The 21581-nt window shown below is 40.2% G+C and overlaps 1 protein-coding gene across 4 annotated transcripts in view; it reads left to right on the top strand.

Annotated features, from left to right (window-relative positions):
• Positions 1–21581, top strand: part of CPNE4 (copine 4) — a 249600-nt gene that overhangs the window by 210352 nt on the left and 17667 nt on the right. For all 4 annotated transcript variants that reach the window (XM_074575177.1, XM_074575178.1, XM_074575179.1 and 1 more), the window contains exon 12: positions 15644–15698. In XM_074575177.1, coding sequence (XP_074431278.1) covers positions 15644–15698 — 55 coding nt within the window. The remainder of the gene's footprint in view (positions 1–15643; positions 15699–21581) is intronic.

The following is a 21581-nucleotide window of genomic DNA, read 5'->3' as shown; positions in this document are numbered from 1 at the left end:
TTTAGTACTGTGGTTTGCATGTTACATGTCGCATATACCAATTAGCCTGCTCAGAGGCACTTCCATTTGCATGGTAATGAAATGCCTTCTCAAGGAAGAATGAGGAAAATACTGCCCTGATACAATTTCTGTAAGAATTTGGTGGTCAAATTTAGGCAATGAGTCTGAGAAAATTAATATTTTATTGTAAGTGAGCTGATAATTCCTCAGTGATTATCCAGTAATTTAATAATTACTAGCAATAATTTAGAGGATTAATATACTTCAAAATAGGGAAGGAGTAAAAAGGGCTGGTTTATGCACACAGATTTTTTTGATTTTTGTCACATAAGGTATCTTTTTTAAGAAAATGAAATCGTTAAGTGGCATAGTCCCTCCTCTATGGAGATATTAATCCCAAATCAGGATTATTCTCTCAATATAGCATATTCCAATCAGTACAAAAAATAATCGCCAGTCATTTTTTAAATGAAATCATCAGCATCATTCAGTTCTATTGTGCTGCCGAAAATGCCTATTGATGCTAATCAGCACAACTAATGTTATATGAGCTATGGACTAGGGCTGAACAAAAGCCAGAATTTATTTTCCCAGGGAAATGGCACCTTTCTGGCATGTGTTTGACCTATACATGCTCTCAAGTTGTGACACTATAAATACCTTCCCGTGGGCAACTTAATTCAACACGGTCAGTGCTTTCCAATCAAAATGTCAAGCGAGGACCTTTTCTTTATACTTGCATGTTTTGAATCCAGCAAACTGGAAATGAAAACTTATAATTTCTCTAAAGAAGGAAAGAAATTATGAGAAGCAAATCTGCACACAAAACAATCTACAGGTTCTATATAGGAGGGGTTTTTGTGTTTAGCTGCAGCCTTGAGACGCATGAGCATATATGACCTATAAAGCAAATCTTCTGTATATACAATTAAAAGAAAAATAATTCAAATTCAGTAAAAATTCGAAGTGTGGCACAGATCCATAACTGCTCCAGTGAGCTCAGTTGTGCTTCAAATACTGGAGTAGGATTTCTGTTTCCAGATTAAGATCAGCCAGAAGTGAAAAGAGAGGGACCGGCTGAACCTAAGGGCTTTTTAGAGCCAGAGACTCACCATTTGCATAGGGGCATGTCTTTAGTAAGATCAAAATATGAGACCCCAAAGATGGCAGTGCTCTTACCTGAAGTTTTATAGTTTGTACCCATCAATTATTGCAAATAGGCAGAACTGGCTAATTTCAAGCCAAACAAAGGAAAATGGAGTGATTTTCTTTGGGTCTCGGGATGCATGTATTTACATCAAATGAAAGAATAGTTGGAATAAATTGTAATGGTTTTTGGATTCCAATAGCAGAGCTGTTGAATGATAAGTACTTTTGCTACACTTATATACCAAAAGACTGCTTTTTTATATTAAAAAAAAGAAAGCCTATGGTTATTACTTAAAATATTTCTGTAATTAGAAACATCCAAATTTATTTGTAATTTGGGAGGAATTGGATTGGCAAGCAATATAGAGAGAGAATACACTCAAAATCATAGAATCATAGAATCTTCACGGTTGGAAAGGACCTTTGAGATCATCGAGTCCAACCATACACACACACGCACACAAAAAAAAAAAAAAAAACCCAAAAAAACCCCAACAACCTACAATCTCTGCCCTTCAGAGCGTGCCCTGAAGTGCCAAACCTAGACGTTTTTTAAATACCTCTAGGGATGGTGACTCAACCACCTCCCTGGGCAGGCTATTCCAGTGCCTGACCACTCTTTCAGTAAAGTAATTCTTCCTAATATCTAACCTAAACCTCCCCTACCACAGCTTCAGACCATTTCCTCTGGTCCTGTCATTGTTCACCTGGGAGAAGAGGCCAACACCCACCTCTCTCCAACCTCCTTTTAGGTAGTTGTAGAGGGCAATGAGGTCTCCCCTCAGCCTCCTCTTCTCCAAGCTAAACATGCCCAGCTCCCTCAGCCTCTCCTCATATGACCTGGTCTCCAGACCCCTCACCAGCCTGGTAGCTCTCCTCTGGACACGCTCCAGCACTTCAGTGTCCCTCTTGTACAGCGGGGCCCAGAACTGAACACAGTACTCAAGGTGAGGCCTCACCAGTGCCGAGTACAGAGGCACGATCACTTCCCCGCTCCTGCTGGCCATGCTATTCCTGATACAAGCCAGAATGCTGTTGGCCTTCTTGGCCACCTGGGCACACTGCTGGCTCATGTTAAGCTGGCCGTCCACCAGCACCCCCAGGTCCTTTTCTGCCGGGCAGCTTTCCAGCCACTCTTCCCCAAGCCTGTAGCGTTGCCCGGGGTTGTTGTGACCAAAATGCAGGACCCGGCACTTGGCCTTATTAAACCTCGTACAGTTGGCCTCGGCCCATCGATCCAGCCTGTCCAGGTCCCTCTGTAGAGCCTTCCTACCCTCAAGCAGATCAACACTCCCACCTAGTTTGGTGTCATCTGCAAACTTACTGAGGATGCACTCAATGCCCTCATCCAGATCATTGATAAAGATATTAAACAAAACTGGCCCCAAAACTGAGCCCTGAGGGACACCGCTGGTGACCGGCCGCCAAGAGGATTTCACCCCATTAATCACAACTCTCTGGGCACCATCCAGCCAGTTTTTAGCCCAGCGAAGAGTACACTTGTCTATGACATGATTCGCCAGCTTCTCCAGGAGAATGCTGTGGGGGGCGGTGTCAAAGGCCTTACCAAAGTCCAGATAGACAATGTCCACAGCCTTCCCCACATCCAGAAGGCGGGTCACATGGTCATAGAAAGAGATCAGGTTGCTTAAGCAGGACCTCCCTTTCCTAAACCCATGATCCAGAGTTCTCTTTTATATACTCTAGTTAGTTCTGTCAATCAAGCCAAATCTCACAATTTAGGTTTCTGTACATATCAGCCTAATATAATGTATCCCTAAGTAATTAATGCTCCAGATTAAGTGCTGCCTCACATCCCTTGATACAGTGGAATAATCCCTGCTCATCAAAAAGCCCATTTATCTGTATGGTTCAGAGATTCCTGAAACAGTTAAATGAATAGCACCCTTCTGTGTAGTTAAGCGTGAAAGAATTAGATTCATTCTTTCATCAGCGATATTCAGAGAATGAGAAATAGACTTTGGTTATTATCCTGGCTGTAGAAATGCTGCAGTCCTGTAGGAATAAGCCAATCTGATAATGGTATGGGAAACGGAAGAGCTGTTCACCTGCACAAAAGACTTAATACTTTATCTATATGGTGGAATTGTTTCAGGCTATAACAACATTTGTCATAAGAGAGAAGATAAAGTTTGTATGTGATATAATCAGTGGCTAAGCAACAGAAGCAATGGATCATAAAGGAAGGAGAAACATTCGTTAGTTTTAAGGAACTAGGCTTTAAAATGTAGTTAGAAATAGTGGAAAGGGGAAAACACATTAAAAACTTATTGTTGTAAATATTTGGTAAAATAAGCAGATAGCTTCATGGAGAAGAATTTAAGATAAGTGGCTCATGAATGTTTAAAGATGACATCATGAAGCAATAAGTGAGAAATATATATTTACATTTAAACGTTTCATAAGCTTTCTTTTGGATTAAGAATTATATCACTGGTCTAATTTTACCTTGAAATTGAGCAAGGCTACTCCACCTTTTTGTAGCATAGAGAAACAGATGAAAATTATGAAAAATCATTGGGCACTGAAGTGTTTGTTATTAAAAGGACCTGCTTCTGTATCATTCGATATTTATTCTTTACCTCAGTAATTTCAGTATTGAGTTCTCTGGATCAGAAATCAAATCAAGCAGTTTCTGACAACCAGCCGGGATCCTGAAAAATCAGTTGATCACTACCAAATGTGCATATATTCCCTCTAGGTGTTTTGAACAATGAGTTAGCAAAATATGCATAGCTCTCTATGCACTATGGCTGGCGTAGGACTTCTAACCTTCATCAACTCCGAACAATTGTTTTGGCCACCATTTTGTTTTGGAGCCTGGTGGAGACCCCTTCAAGAGAATGTTATTTTCAAAGGATAGATGGCAGGTGTCTGTGTGGTTAACACTTACCCATGAAGTAAAAAAAAAATGATTTCTCTTTTATGCTGTTTTATAGCTTCCCTCTCTGCAGAGCAAAGCCATAAGTCACAATAACAACAGTGCACACAGTTTATTAAAATGGCTGGTCCTTTGATCTTAATGATTTTTTTACCATGCTGGAACACAACCAACTAGCCATGAGTGTAGCTCTTCTTTCATTCTGCAGTGATTGCTGTCTCTAGCAAAGGAAAAAGGGCTGGAATGGGACTGTAAATAGCTTGTTTGTAAGGATGAATGCTGTTACAGGCATACAATGTTAAAGGCTGAAATACTTCCTAAATGATCTTATATTATTATAGGTTTTGATGATGATATTGTGAGTGAAGCCCACGGCAGGACTTCCAAATCTTCTCCTCAGTTTGAAATCTGATTTCTACAGTTAGGAGGTTTCCTTTCTCTTCTGATTATTAAGAATCTCATTATATTACATTAAATATTTATCTTTGCATTAAAACCTCTATTCTGATTCATCGGGACACTAGAGCTTATTATCTAATCCCATTGAATTCAGTCTGACTCAAGCAAACACTGAAGTATTACACAAAATATAGATGGCACTAAGATGGAGTTATGAGTTTTACTGAATTTGAACTTTATTGTTAATTGTTCTCCCCACAGCCAAATGTTCAGTGTCTCCCATATACCTGGATGATCCTTATGATTTATTTTTACACATAGTTTTATATTTGTGCATACATGCAGAGTTTTTTGCTGGATTAATAAAAAGTGCTCACAAACATGTGTGAGAATCATCTTTTTATGTAGTCAAATCAATACTCATACCTTGAAAAAGACAAAGGGTAGATGTATGTTGTCAAATACTTCTAAGCATTTGTTGCACTGGATATTTGTGGAACTTCTTATTCTTGATGGGCCATCCCTGTTCTGATCTACGCACTCAACTCATGATTCCATGTGTTTGACGACATTGTTTTGTAAAATGTTGTCATAAAATTGGTCTTCACTTTCTTTTCATTCAAAATCTATTTCAAAAAGTAGTTCTTAATTATTTTAAATCTCTATTTACTCTTAAAGATAATGCAGATTTTTTTTTTATTTACAAGAGGCCTTGAAACACACAGAAGATAAATTTTATCTTTTTCCTGACACTGATGTCCTTTTTCATTTAAGCAAATAACCTCCTTAACTCTAAATACTCAAGTAGCTTCTTAAAACTGGCATTTACACTGAGATCATATGCTAACAAATAAACTGCTTGTGTAAAACACACTTGTCTAGCAACCTCCCCGAAGGCCACTAATGAGCAAAGAGTACATTATTCCTGCAAGGTCCAGAAATTATTTATGTGTAGAGCTCTGTAGAATACTTAAGAGTGAAAATTTAAAAACTGGGCCACATTCCACAAAAGATAAGTAAGTCCTGAAGTCAGTCTGAGTTTCAACATTAGCTTCTGCAATCAATGAATTGCAGCAGTAGCTGACTAGAAGCAAAAATTCCTCTTTATGATTTCTTCTTCAGTATTTTAGGGTGCGTTCACTCTGGTTGAAAACCATATATAAAACCTTCCTTCCCTCATGCAATAAAGTTCACTTGAAAATTAAGAAGGGAAAAAATTAAAGGGGAAAGTAAAAAGACCAGGGTTCCCAGTCAAGCACATTCCTTTCAGTGTAGATCTAAGAAAGGAAAAAACTTAAGAACAGTCAAACCAAGTCAGATGAAAGGTCTATCTGTCCCAGAAACACATTTCCTGAGGTACCCAGCAGAGGGCGGTTAGGGAGGAGAAAGAGGACAATAATGCAGTACATGTTACGGAAGTCATATATAAATCAATGCGACTGGTCATAAATACAAAGATCAGCAGTTACTTAAATTATGTGATTTGGATTGAGGCTTTAAGCCGAAAAGAGATCCCAGAATTTACACCTTGCAGTCTGCTTTATTAATCAGAGCCTCATCCCCAAGAATTACTTAACAGGTCATTTATCCTGAAGCTATGTCTGGGTTTGTGGATGAAGACTCAGAGAATTACCTTGGCTGGAGGGATCTGAGCTAAATACCTTGAGGTCACCTTTCCAGACACAAGGAAAAAAGCAGTAACTTGCTTTGGTTGAAATAGTAGTATAATAGTAGTTCATTAAAACTGGCATGAAAGAATCATGTCTAGAATAACTGGCACTATATGCAACATTAAATATTTCATGAAATCCCTACGTAGAGCTATAGATGTTAAAATTTAATCTACCCATGCAGGCCAATAAATAAAAATATGCTTAATTATTAAGCATTTCTCTTTATCACTTTAATTACAGAAACAACCTTTCTGGAGGCTGTTAAGCAAAAAAGCTGATTTGCATATCTAAACAAGTTTAAAAACCATGGGGGAAAAGACATGAATCTTTTTATTTAGTGCTTTAATAGGACCAAATTTGCATAGACGTGCAACAGAAGAAAAATAGAAAAACAGTAACCTGTATAGAAAAACTTGTAGCTTATGTTTATCAATAAGCTCAGGTGTGGGTAAACATATTCTGAAGTGTTTGGATAACCCAGGACTAGATCTGCACTGGGAAAAAAGAACAGCAAATACTTTTAATCACCAAACTGGATTGAAAATCCTTGGATTTAACTGTTGAGGACCTAGGCTGGCACGATAACGTAATATATACATACACATGTTTAGTATTTGCCTTTCCAGAACCCGTATTTGCAGAGTGCTGCCACACAGCAGTCACCACTCTTTGTCCCAAGAATCAGTACAGGAGAGTTAGTTTAGTACAACAGCTGTACTGGGAAGGTGGCTTCCTAACAGTTTCTTTTGCATGTGTACATACATACATACGTATTTATTTGTGTGTGTGTGTGTATATGTAAGTATATATCTGCAGGCGCTTTATCTGGGCAGATACCATCAATTCTTACAGCTCTGCCTTTTCCCTTACCAAATTTTAACCTTTGTGTCCCTTTTTACGCTGCCTCTTCTTCCAGGAACTCAGTCCCTATGTCAGTAGAGCAGTCCCTTCCAAGTTTCTTAGCAGAACAACTGCTTCCTCCACGTGCTTTTCAGAGACCTCTGCTGCATTCTGTCGGCTGGTAGATACATCACAGCCTGAACCTTCTACAGGCCTTTTCTATGCAGTCTTTACTATTTTTCAATTCAGCTTGAAATCTCCTCTGAGGAAGAGCTTTGTTCTGTGCAGTAATTGACACTTCTCTGGGACTGTGCAGACTGGTACCGTTGGGATTTCTCTGTCAGCATTTCTTTCTGAAGAGAATGACTTGAAGTATAAAACCCTACAAACTTTACTTGAAATTGCATATCACCTACTGCTGTAGAGACCAGACATCTATGTAAAGAAATAAGTATTAATAAACAAATAAGCATAAATAAAGGAGATGGCAATTTATCTTGCCATTTCACTGATGCCATCTGATACTGATCTGGTACATCTTTAGTCAATGCAACCACTTCCACAGTTTCAGAAGTGTGAATTTCCTCCTTGCATTGTTAAGGTTATAACTATTCTAGTCATCCACTCCATTATATTAGCATATAGCTGAGAAGCAAATTATTCCCATTTGGAAACCTGTCGGTCCATAAATGAACACCATGTTCTAAATCTTCTCATGCAAGTCTCCTCCTTTACAGAAGGTGGACACCTTTTACCTGAGTCGACCTTAACAGGATGTTTGTGGGTCAAATTGCTGTCAGTTAAAGCTAGGCAATTCTTGCGAATTAGGTTCCACTTACTATCTTACGATCCCCTCCAAAGTATTGTGAAATTAACCTTGATCAGAGATTCCAAATCAGCAGATGAATGGAGGGTAGTAGCCCATTTCCTCCTGCATATTCAGTGGTGCCTAGCTGAATGTTTAGTCATCAGTATATTTCACTTACAATTTTGCTCTAACTTGTTTTGACAGTGTTCTTCGTTTTGACTTAACGTCATTTTGATTTTGGTAAAATTACATCAACAGCTCATTTGGTCACATTAAATCACAATATAATCTCTATAACAGTTTTATCCTGCTCATCCTAGAAAGCTCATTTGTATCTTGAGAGCATTTTATGAGAAATTCCTCTCCCAGCACCTCCCTGCATGCATATGCCAACACGGTCCTGTATTCCCCTCTTCCCAGCACACCCCTTATAGATAGATATTTTCTGACAGAAAATTGTTGCAGAGGAGGGTCTCTGACCAACCCTTTCCACTGTAATGTGTAAAAAAAGGACAAAATTATGTGTATACATAGCAAAGCTTTTGTTCTTGTGGTTGCTTAGTGCAGTGAACCCCAAAACTTGAAAGCGCCACTCGTGTTTGAAGAAGGCTGGGCCCCACCACTGTTCGGTTTGGGGATCTTCATGATCTGCGTGTTACGTGATGGAATTCAGCCTGCTACCTGCAGGCTTCAAGTCACGTCAAGCCATCTTCAAGTCATGTCAAGTTTTAAACATCTGAGCTTACAGTGTGTGTGAGAGTGACCTTTTCAGGGATAGTGCAGTTTTCCATGTATGATCCCACAGACATGCCAATTCACCATAGAGTTCAGGTTTTGGAAGGTACAAGCACATATATGCAACCCCTTAAAAGACATAGGACTGCCTAGAAACTGCCTGTACTTAAGAAGTGAAATATAACTTGCCGTAGCCTCTTGCAGCATCCCCTTCCCTAGTTTATTCCCAGTTACAAAGTGCCATTTCTTTTTCAAGGTACATTTTACTGAATTGGGTCGTTCACGTAGGTATAAATCAGGTCATTGCAATTTATTTGTCATCTTGCAGGGAAGCTTGACATTTTGTCTCACCTTCCTGAGTATGCCATTTTATTAGGCTATCCTTCTAGCAAGTGACATATCTCACTGCCATTTCATTTTGCTTAACCTACTCCTTCCCCAAGCTCTGATGCCTTTTCTTTTTCTGTGGGTATTTACCTTTTGCGTCTAGGGATTTATGAGTTCACTTGATATTTTTACCCTGCAGAGCTTCTTTTGCAATTCTTTTAATGTTAACAAGGGGAAGTTTAAATCCATTGTACCTGGATTCAGCTTTGTTAGTTATTTCGTGAGTTGATGCCTTTCGGTGGTTAGCTTCGGGGAATTTGTATTCCCCTGCTTCATTAATTATTACCCTCGCAGGTAAGACAGGCATTCCCTCATATTCTTGAAACCCAATTACACGACAGTATCTATTTCTCAGTATTCAGCAGATTCCAGCTCCCCTAAGGTGACTAAGAGCTGTAATTAAAGATAGCAAACGAATTTTAATGTCAGGTTTTTGCACACGATTGTGTAGCATCTCCATCTGCGAGAGACCAAACAATGTAGCTGTTGCAGTGATTTACCATTGATTTGCGTGCTCCCAGCTCTCTTTTGTAACGAAGAAGTATGATAATCAGTTTATTCCTGCTGGTCCGTTAAAAATCACTGTGCATTATGGACTAGATGCCAAGCCTTGTTAGGTACAGTGCGGATTTGATTAAACACGCAGTAACCTGGCCAAAACCAGAGATGTGGTTGTATCGAACCAGGCACAACTGCACGGTGAATATGACAGCAGAGCGGTCCCCCAGAGAAGAATACAGATTCGGGGGAGAAAACACTGCTGCTGCTGAACTCTTGCGGTCTTTCTGACTCTGGCTGGGGCAGGCTGAGAACTGGACCACAGCCCGGCCCATCCTGGAGGAGCGCAGGTGGCTGTGCAAGACTGCGAAGGGTGAAGTGAATGGGCTTTGGTCCCTTCCACTTCAATGGTTTTATTTAGCCCTATTCGATCATACAGATCATGTCCTTTATTTACCTAGCTCTGCTTGCAAAGCAGGAACTGAAAATGTTTAAATATTTCAAATGATTTCTGTATTTTCTTTGGAACTGCTGCTAATTCCTGTAAGCTGTTATGATTCAGAATTTACTGGCATTAAGCCCTTCTCAGATAAGTACTAAATAATACACTCAGGAACATGATTCATTCATATGCTTTAGAAAAGAAACACTTAATTCAGCTCATATTCTTCCAGTTCACTCCCTGAACATGAAAGATTACAATTTTAATTGAGTTTAGAGATTACTTTATTTTGTTTGTGGCATTTGTTGTTTTCTCCTTTTTCTTTTCCTTTCCCCTTTTCCCTCTCTCTTTTCCCTCTTCCTCTCCCCTTGCCCCCTTCCCTTCCTTCTCCCCCCCCCCATTTTTCAATTACATGTGTAACAGACACTCCCATTTTATTTTTCCAATTTGAAACTTACTTCTAACAAAGGAAAAATATCTGATTTTATCTTGGGAAAAGTATGTAGAGCAGATTCACAGTTTATTCTTTTAAGATTGGAATTGAAAATGAAAGGCACAGTAATTGATTGTGCTACATCCAGCATAGTACTTTAAAAATAACTCTGATTCGACCCAAACCCAAAATTACAAGTGACAGCTTGTAGGGGATTCTAGTCAGGTATATTCCTTGCAAGAATCTCAAAGAGCTGTAAATTTAAGATACTTGGTCATTTGAAACCAAAAATGGGTCTTCAGTGTTTCTTTCCCCCCTGGCCCCCCACCCCATGTTTCCTTCTTTTCCCTCCATTCACTGCATCATTAGTGCTACTATGTCGTTCCAGCATAAAGGGAGCAGGTTTTCATGCTGGGGCTCTCCAAGGTCAGTTCAGTAGCATCCATACTAATTGCTGCATTGACGTTAGGAGCTTAAAGGTAAGCACATCTATAGCTACAAACCAAAGGGCTTTCATGAGCACCGGTAAAAGGAGTCCCAAACAACCTGTGTAAGCAGCTATCTAGAAGTTCATCTTTGAGAATGAATAAATGGCGTATAGAATGAATTAGGCCTTTTCCTTCCCTACATTTATTTACTCCATACAATTATGAACTTAGATTCCCAAGTTAGATATTAAAAAGCAACTAATTCTCAGATAACATAGTCCTGGCAGCTCGTGTTTTCCTTTCCAAATACAGGTGTTGCCATGCTGGGGAATATCTAGCTCTGTCTCCAGCATTGTCTATGCCAGCAGCTTCAGAGGAAGTTGCAAAAGACTTTCTAATGTCTGAGTAATTATTTTCACCCAGTGGAAGAGTTTTATCTGAATTCTCCTCCTAGGAATAGCAAATCCTTCTCAGAATAAAGATGAACTCCGGGTTTCAATGATACTACATGTCAGAGGGCACCAGTGGCTAATGAGACAAGATTTTAAAATGTTCTTTATTTTGTCTCCTTATCTTTATTTTAAACATATTTCTTAACTTCCAGTAACACTGGGCTTTCTAGTGAAACAGAAAAAGGTATCAACTGTATCACTTACTAATTTACAAAAACTTACTATTTCCTCTATTCATCTCTTCTCCTGCCTGTGCAGTACAGCTCACTGAAAGCTCTCTCCTTTCCGCCCCTATTAACGTATTGATTTGTCATTGTGCTTCCTCTGCTTCCACTAGATAGCTTGAAGGATGGGTGACTAAAACTGAGCAATGTTCCAAAAGGATAATATGGGATATTTTGAGAATTTATTTTCTGATGTGTATTACGTTGTAGCTGAGGGACTTTTCTCTAACTGGCTGTATACCTCTTTAGAAGACTGCAGTCTTGGAGTCCTGACAATTCCTTTCTGTGTGCGTTAATTTACATTTGCCAATATGAACACTGAACCTGAACCCTCTCCCTGATTTTACCTTTAGGGTATAACCTAGATCTGCTCAGTCTTGGCTATCTTTCAGTAATATATGCCTGTTTGACTGGAAAAAGTACCAGAAGCAGCATATACATCTATGCTTGCATGACCACTCATGGCCCTTATATAACCAGGTATAAAAGTCAAAGTCTGATGCTTTTGCTTTTTTGATCTTATTTTGATCTTGTACCAAGTTTTAATTTTCAAGGGAACTTATGAAAACCAAAGAACACTATAAAATGTGAAGTAGACATGACAGAGTAATTTTGTAAAGCTTCTACCAAGCCACGATCCTCTTTTTCTTACTTGATTTTGTAAAATTCAGGTTTTATAGAACCAGCTTGTTTTTCCACTTCTGTGTTTCTCTCCTGTCCCTTTAGCAATCTGTCTCCAGCAGGACAGTGCAGGCAGTTTCCTTGCCTGTGCCAAGGACTCTCTGGCTAGGTTTAAACAAAACAAGTCAAAGATCCTGATGTGGCCTGAGGCCAAGGACATGACACTGCCCATGTCCTTGTATCTCAGCTTTCCTCCTCCCAGCACAACCTGGTGATACCCAAACTGCCATTTGGGAGCAGTCTCAAGCACAGCTGTCCCCAGCACTGTCCCTGGATGTCTCTAGGGGCTGCTGGTTGGCAAGGGCCAGCACTATGCCAGGGAGGGTGCGAACAGACCGCATCTCTAGTCACGTCCCAGTGCTTCAGCCAGGGTCCAGGCCTATTTGCTGGTATAAATGAAGCCCAAATACCCGAGCAAGCAACACAAAGGAAAAGAAAACTGGTTCTCACTTTTTTTTGTGTGTGTGTGAGTTTAAATTACAAAGGGAGAAAAGTCATTAGAGCAGATCCCTTTCCTACTGAAATGCCAGGTTAGGAAACAAGGCTGGAGTCTCTGATGCATGCAATTCACCCTTGAGGCAGGAGGAAACCTTGTTTTCATTTTCTGACTGTAGATTCAGTCCCTGGATGGCCTAACCCTTGACATAGCTTCCAGAAGCTGAGAAGCTGCTCTGCGTTCTGCTGCAAGCTGCCGTCATAGCCCTGGGTCTGGTAGAGCAGCTCTGTCACGCCTCTATACCATAAGGGCTTGTCCTGGAAGCGAGAGAATCCTTGGCTGCCCTTCTGGGTCACTTTTTCCCTGCTGTGTCTCAGTAGTGCAGGATAAGCAGAATGAGGGCAGCAGGCTCAGCTGCTGGGCTTTTTTCTCATATGACAAAGTGAGGGATGGATGGGAGGACTAGAAAGGGTTACTTTGTAGAATATCACTAAGCCATTAAACTCCATACTTACTAAAGAGCGAGACCTTTATATTAGGTAAACACCTTGTTTTGTTTGACAGGAGGAGAAGTATTGCTTACATTAAAATTTTACTTTATGTTGAAAGCTGTCAGCCACAAATTTTGAAGTGTGGTCAGGAAATAACATGATCATCTTTTTTATGCAAGGGATAATCTAAAGGTTCCCTTCTTACCTTAAAAATCAAGCTCTGAGACCACATGAAAGTTAATTCCTTGGTCCCAGCAGCTTGTATGTACCTGAATTCTAGAGGTATGTACCTAAATTCTAGAAAATAAGGAGCTTCCTGAGGAATTCTGAGTGAGGCAAGAGAAAGTACTAAGCACAGGAGTGGACCCCAAGATACCCCTCCTCTCTACTGTTCACGCATTTCCCTCTAAAAAGCAGCCACATGGAACCCCATCTTGAGGGTGTACATGATCAAGCTTTACTCTTCCACTAGGCAATGGTAGCAATAACTAGCGTTTGCTCAAAAGGGAGATTCAGACATAAAGGCAGGTGTCCTGACTGTGGTGGTAAGGTATTCTGAGTGCAGAGTAACAGTGAGGGCTGTGCCACTCTGTGACTGGGAATGTGGGAGTCTCACCAGCAGAAGGAGAATCCAGGCGGCTGGAGGTATCACTTAGTGCTGTCTCTGAATTGCTGCAGAGCAGAAGATGGAGCTGCAGATACGAGAGTGCCTACTCTTGTTTACACTCGAGAAACATTGCAGTACAAATGCAGGCACTGTATGGGTTTAGGCATCTCCCAGGTTGGGTAATTGCTGCCAACATCAGATTTTTGGATTGCTTTATTTAACGTAGACGCTTACATTCTACCTAAGTAAAATTCTTTTTTAGTTTTTCTTTGCTCTTGCCCAAAATCAATTAACTTGCAGCTCCACAGGGTTTGATTTCCTAATCCAACCATGCTTAATCATTGATGTAAAACAAGATTTTTTTTCTCCCCTCAGATTCTTTTCTAATAGCTTCTTATTTCTTGCCCTCCAAGTGTGTGTCTGAATTCTCTGCATCTATTTATAAGGGCTTCCCCACTTCCAGGAGTGTTTAATCAAAGAGAAGGCTATCAGCAGGTGGTTAGCATCAAATGTCAGCAGCTACTTCGTTTCTGACATCTCTTGGAAAAAATGTTTCATTACCATGCAAATGATGTTAGTCTTCCTTTCCAAGATCCATTGTCACACAGTGTAACATATGGTTCACAGAACTGTGCTCCCAAGATTTATGCGGCAACTACGTTTCGTAGAGGAACAACCATTATGAGAGCTAAGCCATCAGATGACAGTCATCACCGTTTCCCAATGAGCTGGCAAATATTTCTCTATCTCATGGTGGCAGCTCTAACTTCGGGGCGGGGGGATGACGACGAATTATTTCTGCTTTCTTTTAAACCCTTCCATTTTCTGTTAGCTTGTATCAGAAATACCATGGTGCCTTTCACAGCCTATGCCAGGCAGAATAGCCCAGCAGCTTTAATAGGTGCCATTTTCTTTCTTGAGTATCTCTGGGCAGCAAATTATTCACTTGATACTTGGAGTGGCAATGTCTTGAACTACACAAAGAAAATTGTCTGAATTTTGTGAAATTTTGGAAGTGCCAACAATGATAGTAAGAACTCAACTTTTCCAAGGGCCCTGAAAGCAGAATGGACAATCCTATGAGGGGTTTGATTCATCAGAGCGCTGGAGTACAGTTCAGTGACTTCAGCGGGGCTTCAGGATGTGTTCTGAGTTAAGCATATGTTTGGGTGAATTGCTAACCTCAAGTGTGTGATCAAGTGCTTTGCTGACTCAGGGACGAGACATTCCTTACAGCTTGTTGTTTTCCACTTTGCCATCTGGGAAGAGGCAGCTTGACAGCATGTGGGCTGTGTGAGACATTACTGCGTTTCTGAAAGGGTATTAACAGCCTTGAGGTTTCCAGGTCCTCTGAATCAGGAATTTTTGTCTCTACAGATCTAACTGGGGTAGAACAACCTCACTAAAGTGTCTGAAAGCAAACTGACCATGCCACAGCATTTGCTAGGCTATCAGTCAACCTATGCCAAATTAAAATAACCTCATGTTTTAGTGGAACTACCAAAGATGCAGGTGGAAAGCTTTACAGAACCTGCAGGTTTGGGGGTGTGAAACTGCCCCTTTTGCATATTTTAGGAATTTGTAAACACTTTTAAATATAGAGTCATCTCTTCACTACACCCATTTTTGAGATGGGGGAGCACATCTGTATTTATACGACACAAACGTTGTTACAGGCTGTTAAGGCAACTCACCCTCATGCTGCAGCCAGGTGGTGCAAAAGAGTGGGTAATACAGACCTGTAATTGCATTTGTGGGAGAAGTACAAGACATCTTGATTCCTCGGTATTCTCCAAATGATTTTAACTTTGCAAAAATACTAGGGGTTCACCTGAAAAATCTCCCATGTCACGCCCCCATCTGGTCAGCACACACCCCTCCATCTCTAATCTGAAACCCTTCCAGTCTGCCATGTAACACTCAACCTAAAAGCCATTTCTGGACTGTTGTGCTGCTTTGCATTTTTTGATGAATGCTTACAGAATAAATGTTTAAATGTTTATTGTAACAAAATGCATTTCTCTGTGGGAACTCCTTTTTTTTTTTTTTTTTTTCCAGTGACAAAATGTTCCCAGCCTTTGGATTTGGAGCAAGGATACCCCCAGAATACAAAGTAGGTGTATAAATAACATTTTCTAGTTTCCTTGTTACATGAGGCACAAAATAAGAGAGAAATGGTTCAATGCGGGGCAGGGACTAGGGGTAGCAGCTCTTACTGCTTGTTTTCTTTCATCTGGCTTTCTCACCCAGTGATACCTCACTGAAACCAGAAATCAGGGTTAGACTTAAAACAGTTGTGTTACACCCAAAATATTTCAAGGTGTTGTCAAAGCTTTGTTAATGGATGCTAGTCCAGTAAGAGAACTGAATTTTTGAACAACACTTGCCAAGCATATTTTGAAGCTTTGCAAGTTCTGGTTTGACAGAACCCATTTTGGAAGATGTGGTTCAGCGAGTGACGTAGTGTCTATGCTTTATTATGAAGAGATTGAACATCTTCCTGAAAATAAAGACCTTAGAAGAGTTTCGCTCTGTGGCAAATTTCTGTGTCACGGTGGACATCTTCAATACCAGGAAGAGAAATATAGAAGCATGTATCCATGCTAGAGAGAAGTCTGGTAGGGCTGGAGTGACAGTGGAATAAAAGAAGGAGCATCCAACAGAGAAAAGCTTAAGAAGAAACAGGCAAAAGTTCAAATCCTGTGTTGCACATGCAGAGGTTGTGTGGGCAAAAACTAGTTGAGGATTCTGCAACTCAGATACTATCTGGGAAAGAACAACATTGGACTTCTGATCATGCAAGCTTCATCCAATATCCCCATGTCGCCTGCTCTGCGTTGTGTCTCTCAGCTGTGGCTGCAGTAGGGAGGTGAACACTGGCCAGGTGAGAATAGTTCTGTGCAGAGAGGGATCATGTGTCAACTCAGCATTGTAAAGCATGAATCAGCAGATGAAAAAAAAAGCTACCAGTGTGTTCTTCACGGCTTGTAGGTTTGATACCTGCATAAGAATAACAATAGTGTTGAACAGCAGATTTGATACATGTCTTGCAAACGGGTGTCTGAGGTAAGTCTTAACAACTTTGCGTTCTAAACTAAAAAGCCCTGTTATGAAAAAGTGGACTGTGCCTGGCAAGGTCTTTTGCAGCGCTTTGTTCTTGAACAGTAACACTAGTGTTAATGCTTTTCCAAAATCAGACACAGCTTCCAGAACTTTGATACGGATTTTAATGTGGTAAATGCACACAGAACATCTGTGTGTTGCGTATCTGTTCCAACTGCAGCAGCTGACAACCATCTCTGCTATATCAGGAGGAGTGTTTTGGAGAATTAACATACCGAGCAGCCTCTACCACCAAACATGTTAGTGAGACACAGTAGGTACTCCTCAAACGTCCATCCCTTTGCCACCAATATGTGTGTCTTTACCCATGGCTGTATAGCAGTGTTGACTGGATGAGCTGGACTATGCATCACAACCAGACTGCTCTTTCAAGCCCATTACTAGCCATCATTGACAATGCTGTGTACTATTGTGATTGTCCTAAACAAAGGTACCAACCTGGTGGTGTGACAAGGGCTGGTTGTTCCATCCTTTCCAAGGTGACCATCACTGCATGGGGGAAAACTTGCAGTTCCTTCAGCTGCAGAGAGCCATACTTATCTAAGGACTGCTGGACGGAAGATATTACTATGCCGGCTGAAATATTTTCACTGGTTTGCTGGTGATGGCAGTAGAGCAAAATTCACAGCACAAGACTGCTTCTTTCTCAGCCAAAATAATCATCTGGTGGCATTGATGTCTCAGGTCACACGAGCATATTGGCAACATACCAGTTTTGTTAGTTCCAAGCAACAAACAGCCTCTTTACCTGATTGTGAGAGCACATCTCAGGTGTCAGCTGAAAAACACATCTTGCCAGAAAGTGATTTCAGGGGGACTAGGAAACCAGGTATTCCTATAATCACCAACACCAATTGATCTTCTGCTTTGGCAGAACTGGCGTTTGGATAATTTCCTGACAAGTACTCTTAAGAAAGTCAGCGACTTGCATTGAACTTAGTAGCCCATGCACGGATAAAGGGTCTTGCTCAATAGCACGAGCTGCCTTGAAGAGTCCATATGTTACTAACCTCAAAGCAAGAAAATGGATGAATCAGACCTTCAGATTTTGAGAAGTTCAGGAAAAGTAAGGGTATACTTAAGAAGACAGGGGTACTTGCTTGTGGATTACAAATATGTGAGTAAACAAAACAAGTCCCAAAGTAAACAGACACAAGTGAGGGCCAGAAAAACATCTTTAGTCTCCACTATGGAAAATTGTGACAGAAAATGACAAAGACAAAATTACATATCAGTTTACCAATGTAATAAAACTTTGAAGAAGAGAAGAACAACGTTGCAGGGGGAGTAGTCCTTCTGTGCAACAGATGAGGACAAATGATTAGCTTGGTGTCTATCATGGGCACATCCAACTGGAACTGGATTAGGGATTAACTGTCATCTGTGCTATTGTTCAGTCCCTCCCTGTGATACTCTACACAGTCCATACAAGTATCCGCCTTCTTAAAATAACCCATATCAACATTTTAAAGTCCCTGGTTGGCTTTGGCTGCACTTCTAAATTGAAAGGTACACCATTTAAGAGAGTGAAGAGTCAGCCTCATCATGATGCATTAATAAGTCAAGGCCAATAAATCTGAAAGTACTTCAGTAATTTAGTCTACACTGGTATCATAAAGTTAATTTAAAGCCAACAATGATTACTGTTTCATGTGGAACGTAGCCAAGATGCATAGGAAACAGTAAAAAAACTGATATAAAAGACTGTAGACAAAAGTCCTCCCAACTTGTCTCCCCTAAGTTCTTATCTTCTGCTGCAAAAATATGGTAACACTATAGATGCCACTGCAGATCTCATGCTATTCAAATGTTCTTTTGATGCTTTCAGTCAAAGGTATTACAAGTCATACATATCTTTTGTTTTATTAAAGAATAGCGGTGTCATACCTGTCATAATTCACATCTTCAAATTTAGGTTGAATCGTTACAAGAACTTCTAAGTTCTGGCCCCATCACATGGATAAAACAGCTTTTCATTTTAATTTAGAGTGCCTGCTTTCAAGTCTGCAGTCCTAATAAGATGGTCTAACCTGCTCGTAGCACGTTGGTCTCTGCACACCAGCAGCTGCCCTTTTATTTCTTCCAGTAGACAACAATTTGCTAGAGCTCTGGAAGAAATTACTCCCACTGCCAAGGGTTTCTAAGTAATCATGAGAGCCTCCACACAGCTAAAATAATATAGCGTCCTTAAAAGTCTAAATGAAAGCTGACCACCATATGAATGGCAATAACATAGTGAGGGAAGACGGCAGGTAAGCAGTTTGATAAAAACAATAGGCAAAGTAAGTGGATCCAGTGGATTCAGGTCTAATTTACGTCATGCTTGGTCACAGCCTGTACAAAAATGAGGCCTGTAACTCAATATTCAGCATGAATCAATGGTAACAAGTATCCATTGCTATTTAGGACCAGCTGGAGGCTGCTGCTTTCAGGCTGGCCAGAAGCTTTAAATCTTTTTGCCAAGGTTTCCTTGGTGCACTAGACCACAAGAGGAAGGTGTCCATTTGTGGTGTTACATCAAACCAGTGCCTTGGTTTCACATTGACTTGCGCTCCTAACAGTAGCCGGGGATGGGTATTGGAGGGCAGTATCCACCTCTCTGTTTAGTGAGATTCCAGTTTCCTCACATCCTTCTGCATTCTACAAGAAAAGCAATGTTTGCTATGCCAACTATTATTCCCCATGGAAAAATACACCCCCCAATTTACATTAGCACTTCAGAACAATGGCAGTATCCACCTCTGTAGGCTCTTCATGAATCTCTTGAGGGTGAACCCTTTAAAAACATGTTTTTATATATGCTTTCTACAGAATTTCCATTTCAACAGCACACCGCTATGTTATGCTGACTTTATTTTCCCTCATTTCAGCTCCAAATGAAACACTTCAGCTGTTAGCAGAAAAACAGCAGTTTCTTAGTGGCATAAGGAACCTGTGGGAGTGAAGGAAGCAAGACATGCCATATATAACATTCCTCATCAGTCTAGAGATCTTTCATCCAATATTCAGCAATATGACCTTTTTCCCCCCATACCCTGACGAATACCTCACCCTGCTCCTTGATCTAAGTAAACCTCTGAGAGCAGTATTCCCCACTTGAGTTTCTGACACATGAAACTTGCAGAACATTGCTGGTTATTCCACAACAGCGTCTCCAACCCATCACTTTTTTTTTTTGTAACGAGAAGCATCTGAAAACTCTGATGTAAAGTGAAGAGGTGGCAGATAATATGGACTCAGACACTGCTGCAAAAGGTCACGGTGAAGAGGAGGAAAGAAAGTTGAACAACACACGCTAATTTCTTAGCAGGAAGAACTCAAAGGAGCTGAAGAACCACAGAGCAGCACAAAACTTACTGTTAAAATGAAAAGAAAGTTAGAATTGTGTCAGCCCCGTGACAGGTGTACTGTCAATAATGAAGTGTTCTTTCCTAAAGCAGAATTGCAGGCTGACACCTAAATAGGTTTGAGACAACTTGCGGTTTCTTTTAAGACAGTCCTGGTTAATTCTGCATTTTTAATGAAAGCTTCATTCACTGCTAATGCTGGGAAGAGTTGCTGGAGAGAACCTCACTGTAACTGCAGTCTTTATGACCCTAACCTGCACTGTCTGGTTTGCTGGACAGATAAGGGACTTGGAGTGCCGTGGTCTTTGTGATTCCTGCACTTTGCAGGAACTTGAAATCAAAAATATGTGCAAACCTGACAAAAAGGTACCAACACAAGGATGTGTAACAGCCCAAGGGAAAAAACAGAATTTGTTACCTTATCCACACAACCTGGATTTAGACATGGAAACTGGGCAGCATGCTCAAAAATCAAGTACAAAGGAAAATAAATGGCCAAGCTTTGCCAAGCAGAAATGTCTACAATGCGGTCTTAGCCAGAGACACAAGCTGTCCAGCTCCCAAACTATTTGATTAATGAGCATTCTGAAAATAATAGCTTTTGAGCGATGTTTTTTTAAATTTTTTAGTCTTAAGCTTTTGCAAAATATGCAGGCATTCCGTATTTAATTTTCAGACTGGCAGTGGCTTAATAGTGTTCAATTTATTCACAGATAAGTGCTCAACATTGTGCATTGCAGCATTTATGCTTGTATGCATCTATTGTTCGTGGATTTTTGACAATCTTCATTTAAATTAGTAATAAAGCGTTCCTAAACATGGCTGAATTTGTCAGATTGTTTGTCAAGTAGTTCCAGTACCATCACCATAGAGGTTTCTGGAAAGCTGGAGCTATTTGGGACAGGGAGGTTAATTTAAATGAGTTCAACAATCTAGAGAGGGCGAAAAAAAAGGTTACTGATTTTCAGAATTGAGGCATCCATATTCAATGTTTGTAAAATGAATGAAAAACGTGGTTTCTGAGTCAAAGCCGCTTTTTATTTAAAAAAATTGAAGTTCAATTAGAGTAAAAGGGGTTTAAAAAAATGTGGAGGCCAAAATAGAATAACATGTTTTGATGCAACTTAAATAAAATGCTTTTGCGTAGTCTAAAAGCTTTCCAGCAATTTCCTTATGATTTTGTGGGATTTATTTTTTGTCAGATTCCAAGGTAGGGGTTTTGTTTGTGTTTTGAGGTTTCTATCTGAGTCCACAAGACTTTATTTTTTTCTAAAGAAATCTCAAAAATTCTCATGAATTAGTAAATTATCCTTTCCTTTCAGCCTTAATTAGAAACCTATTTAGCAAGGGCCATGATATGAGGGTAAATTTCATTACATCCCAACTTAAGGGAAATAAGTTACCTGCTATCCAGGTGACTTTTCCACTAAGCTGGTCATAAGCATATGGAAGTATGGTTATGATTTCTGCAATAGTCTCCTGGGTGCCATCACACTGATGGACAACTGCCTTTCTGTATGCAGGTG

This window comes from Larus michahellis, chromosome 2 (genome assembly GCF_964199755.1).
Source record: "Larus michahellis chromosome 2, bLarMic1.1, whole genome shotgun sequence".
Classification (NCBI taxonomy): domain Eukaryota; kingdom Metazoa; phylum Chordata; class Aves; order Charadriiformes; family Laridae; genus Larus; species Larus michahellis.
This window is presented reverse-complemented; position numbering and strand designations above follow the sequence as displayed.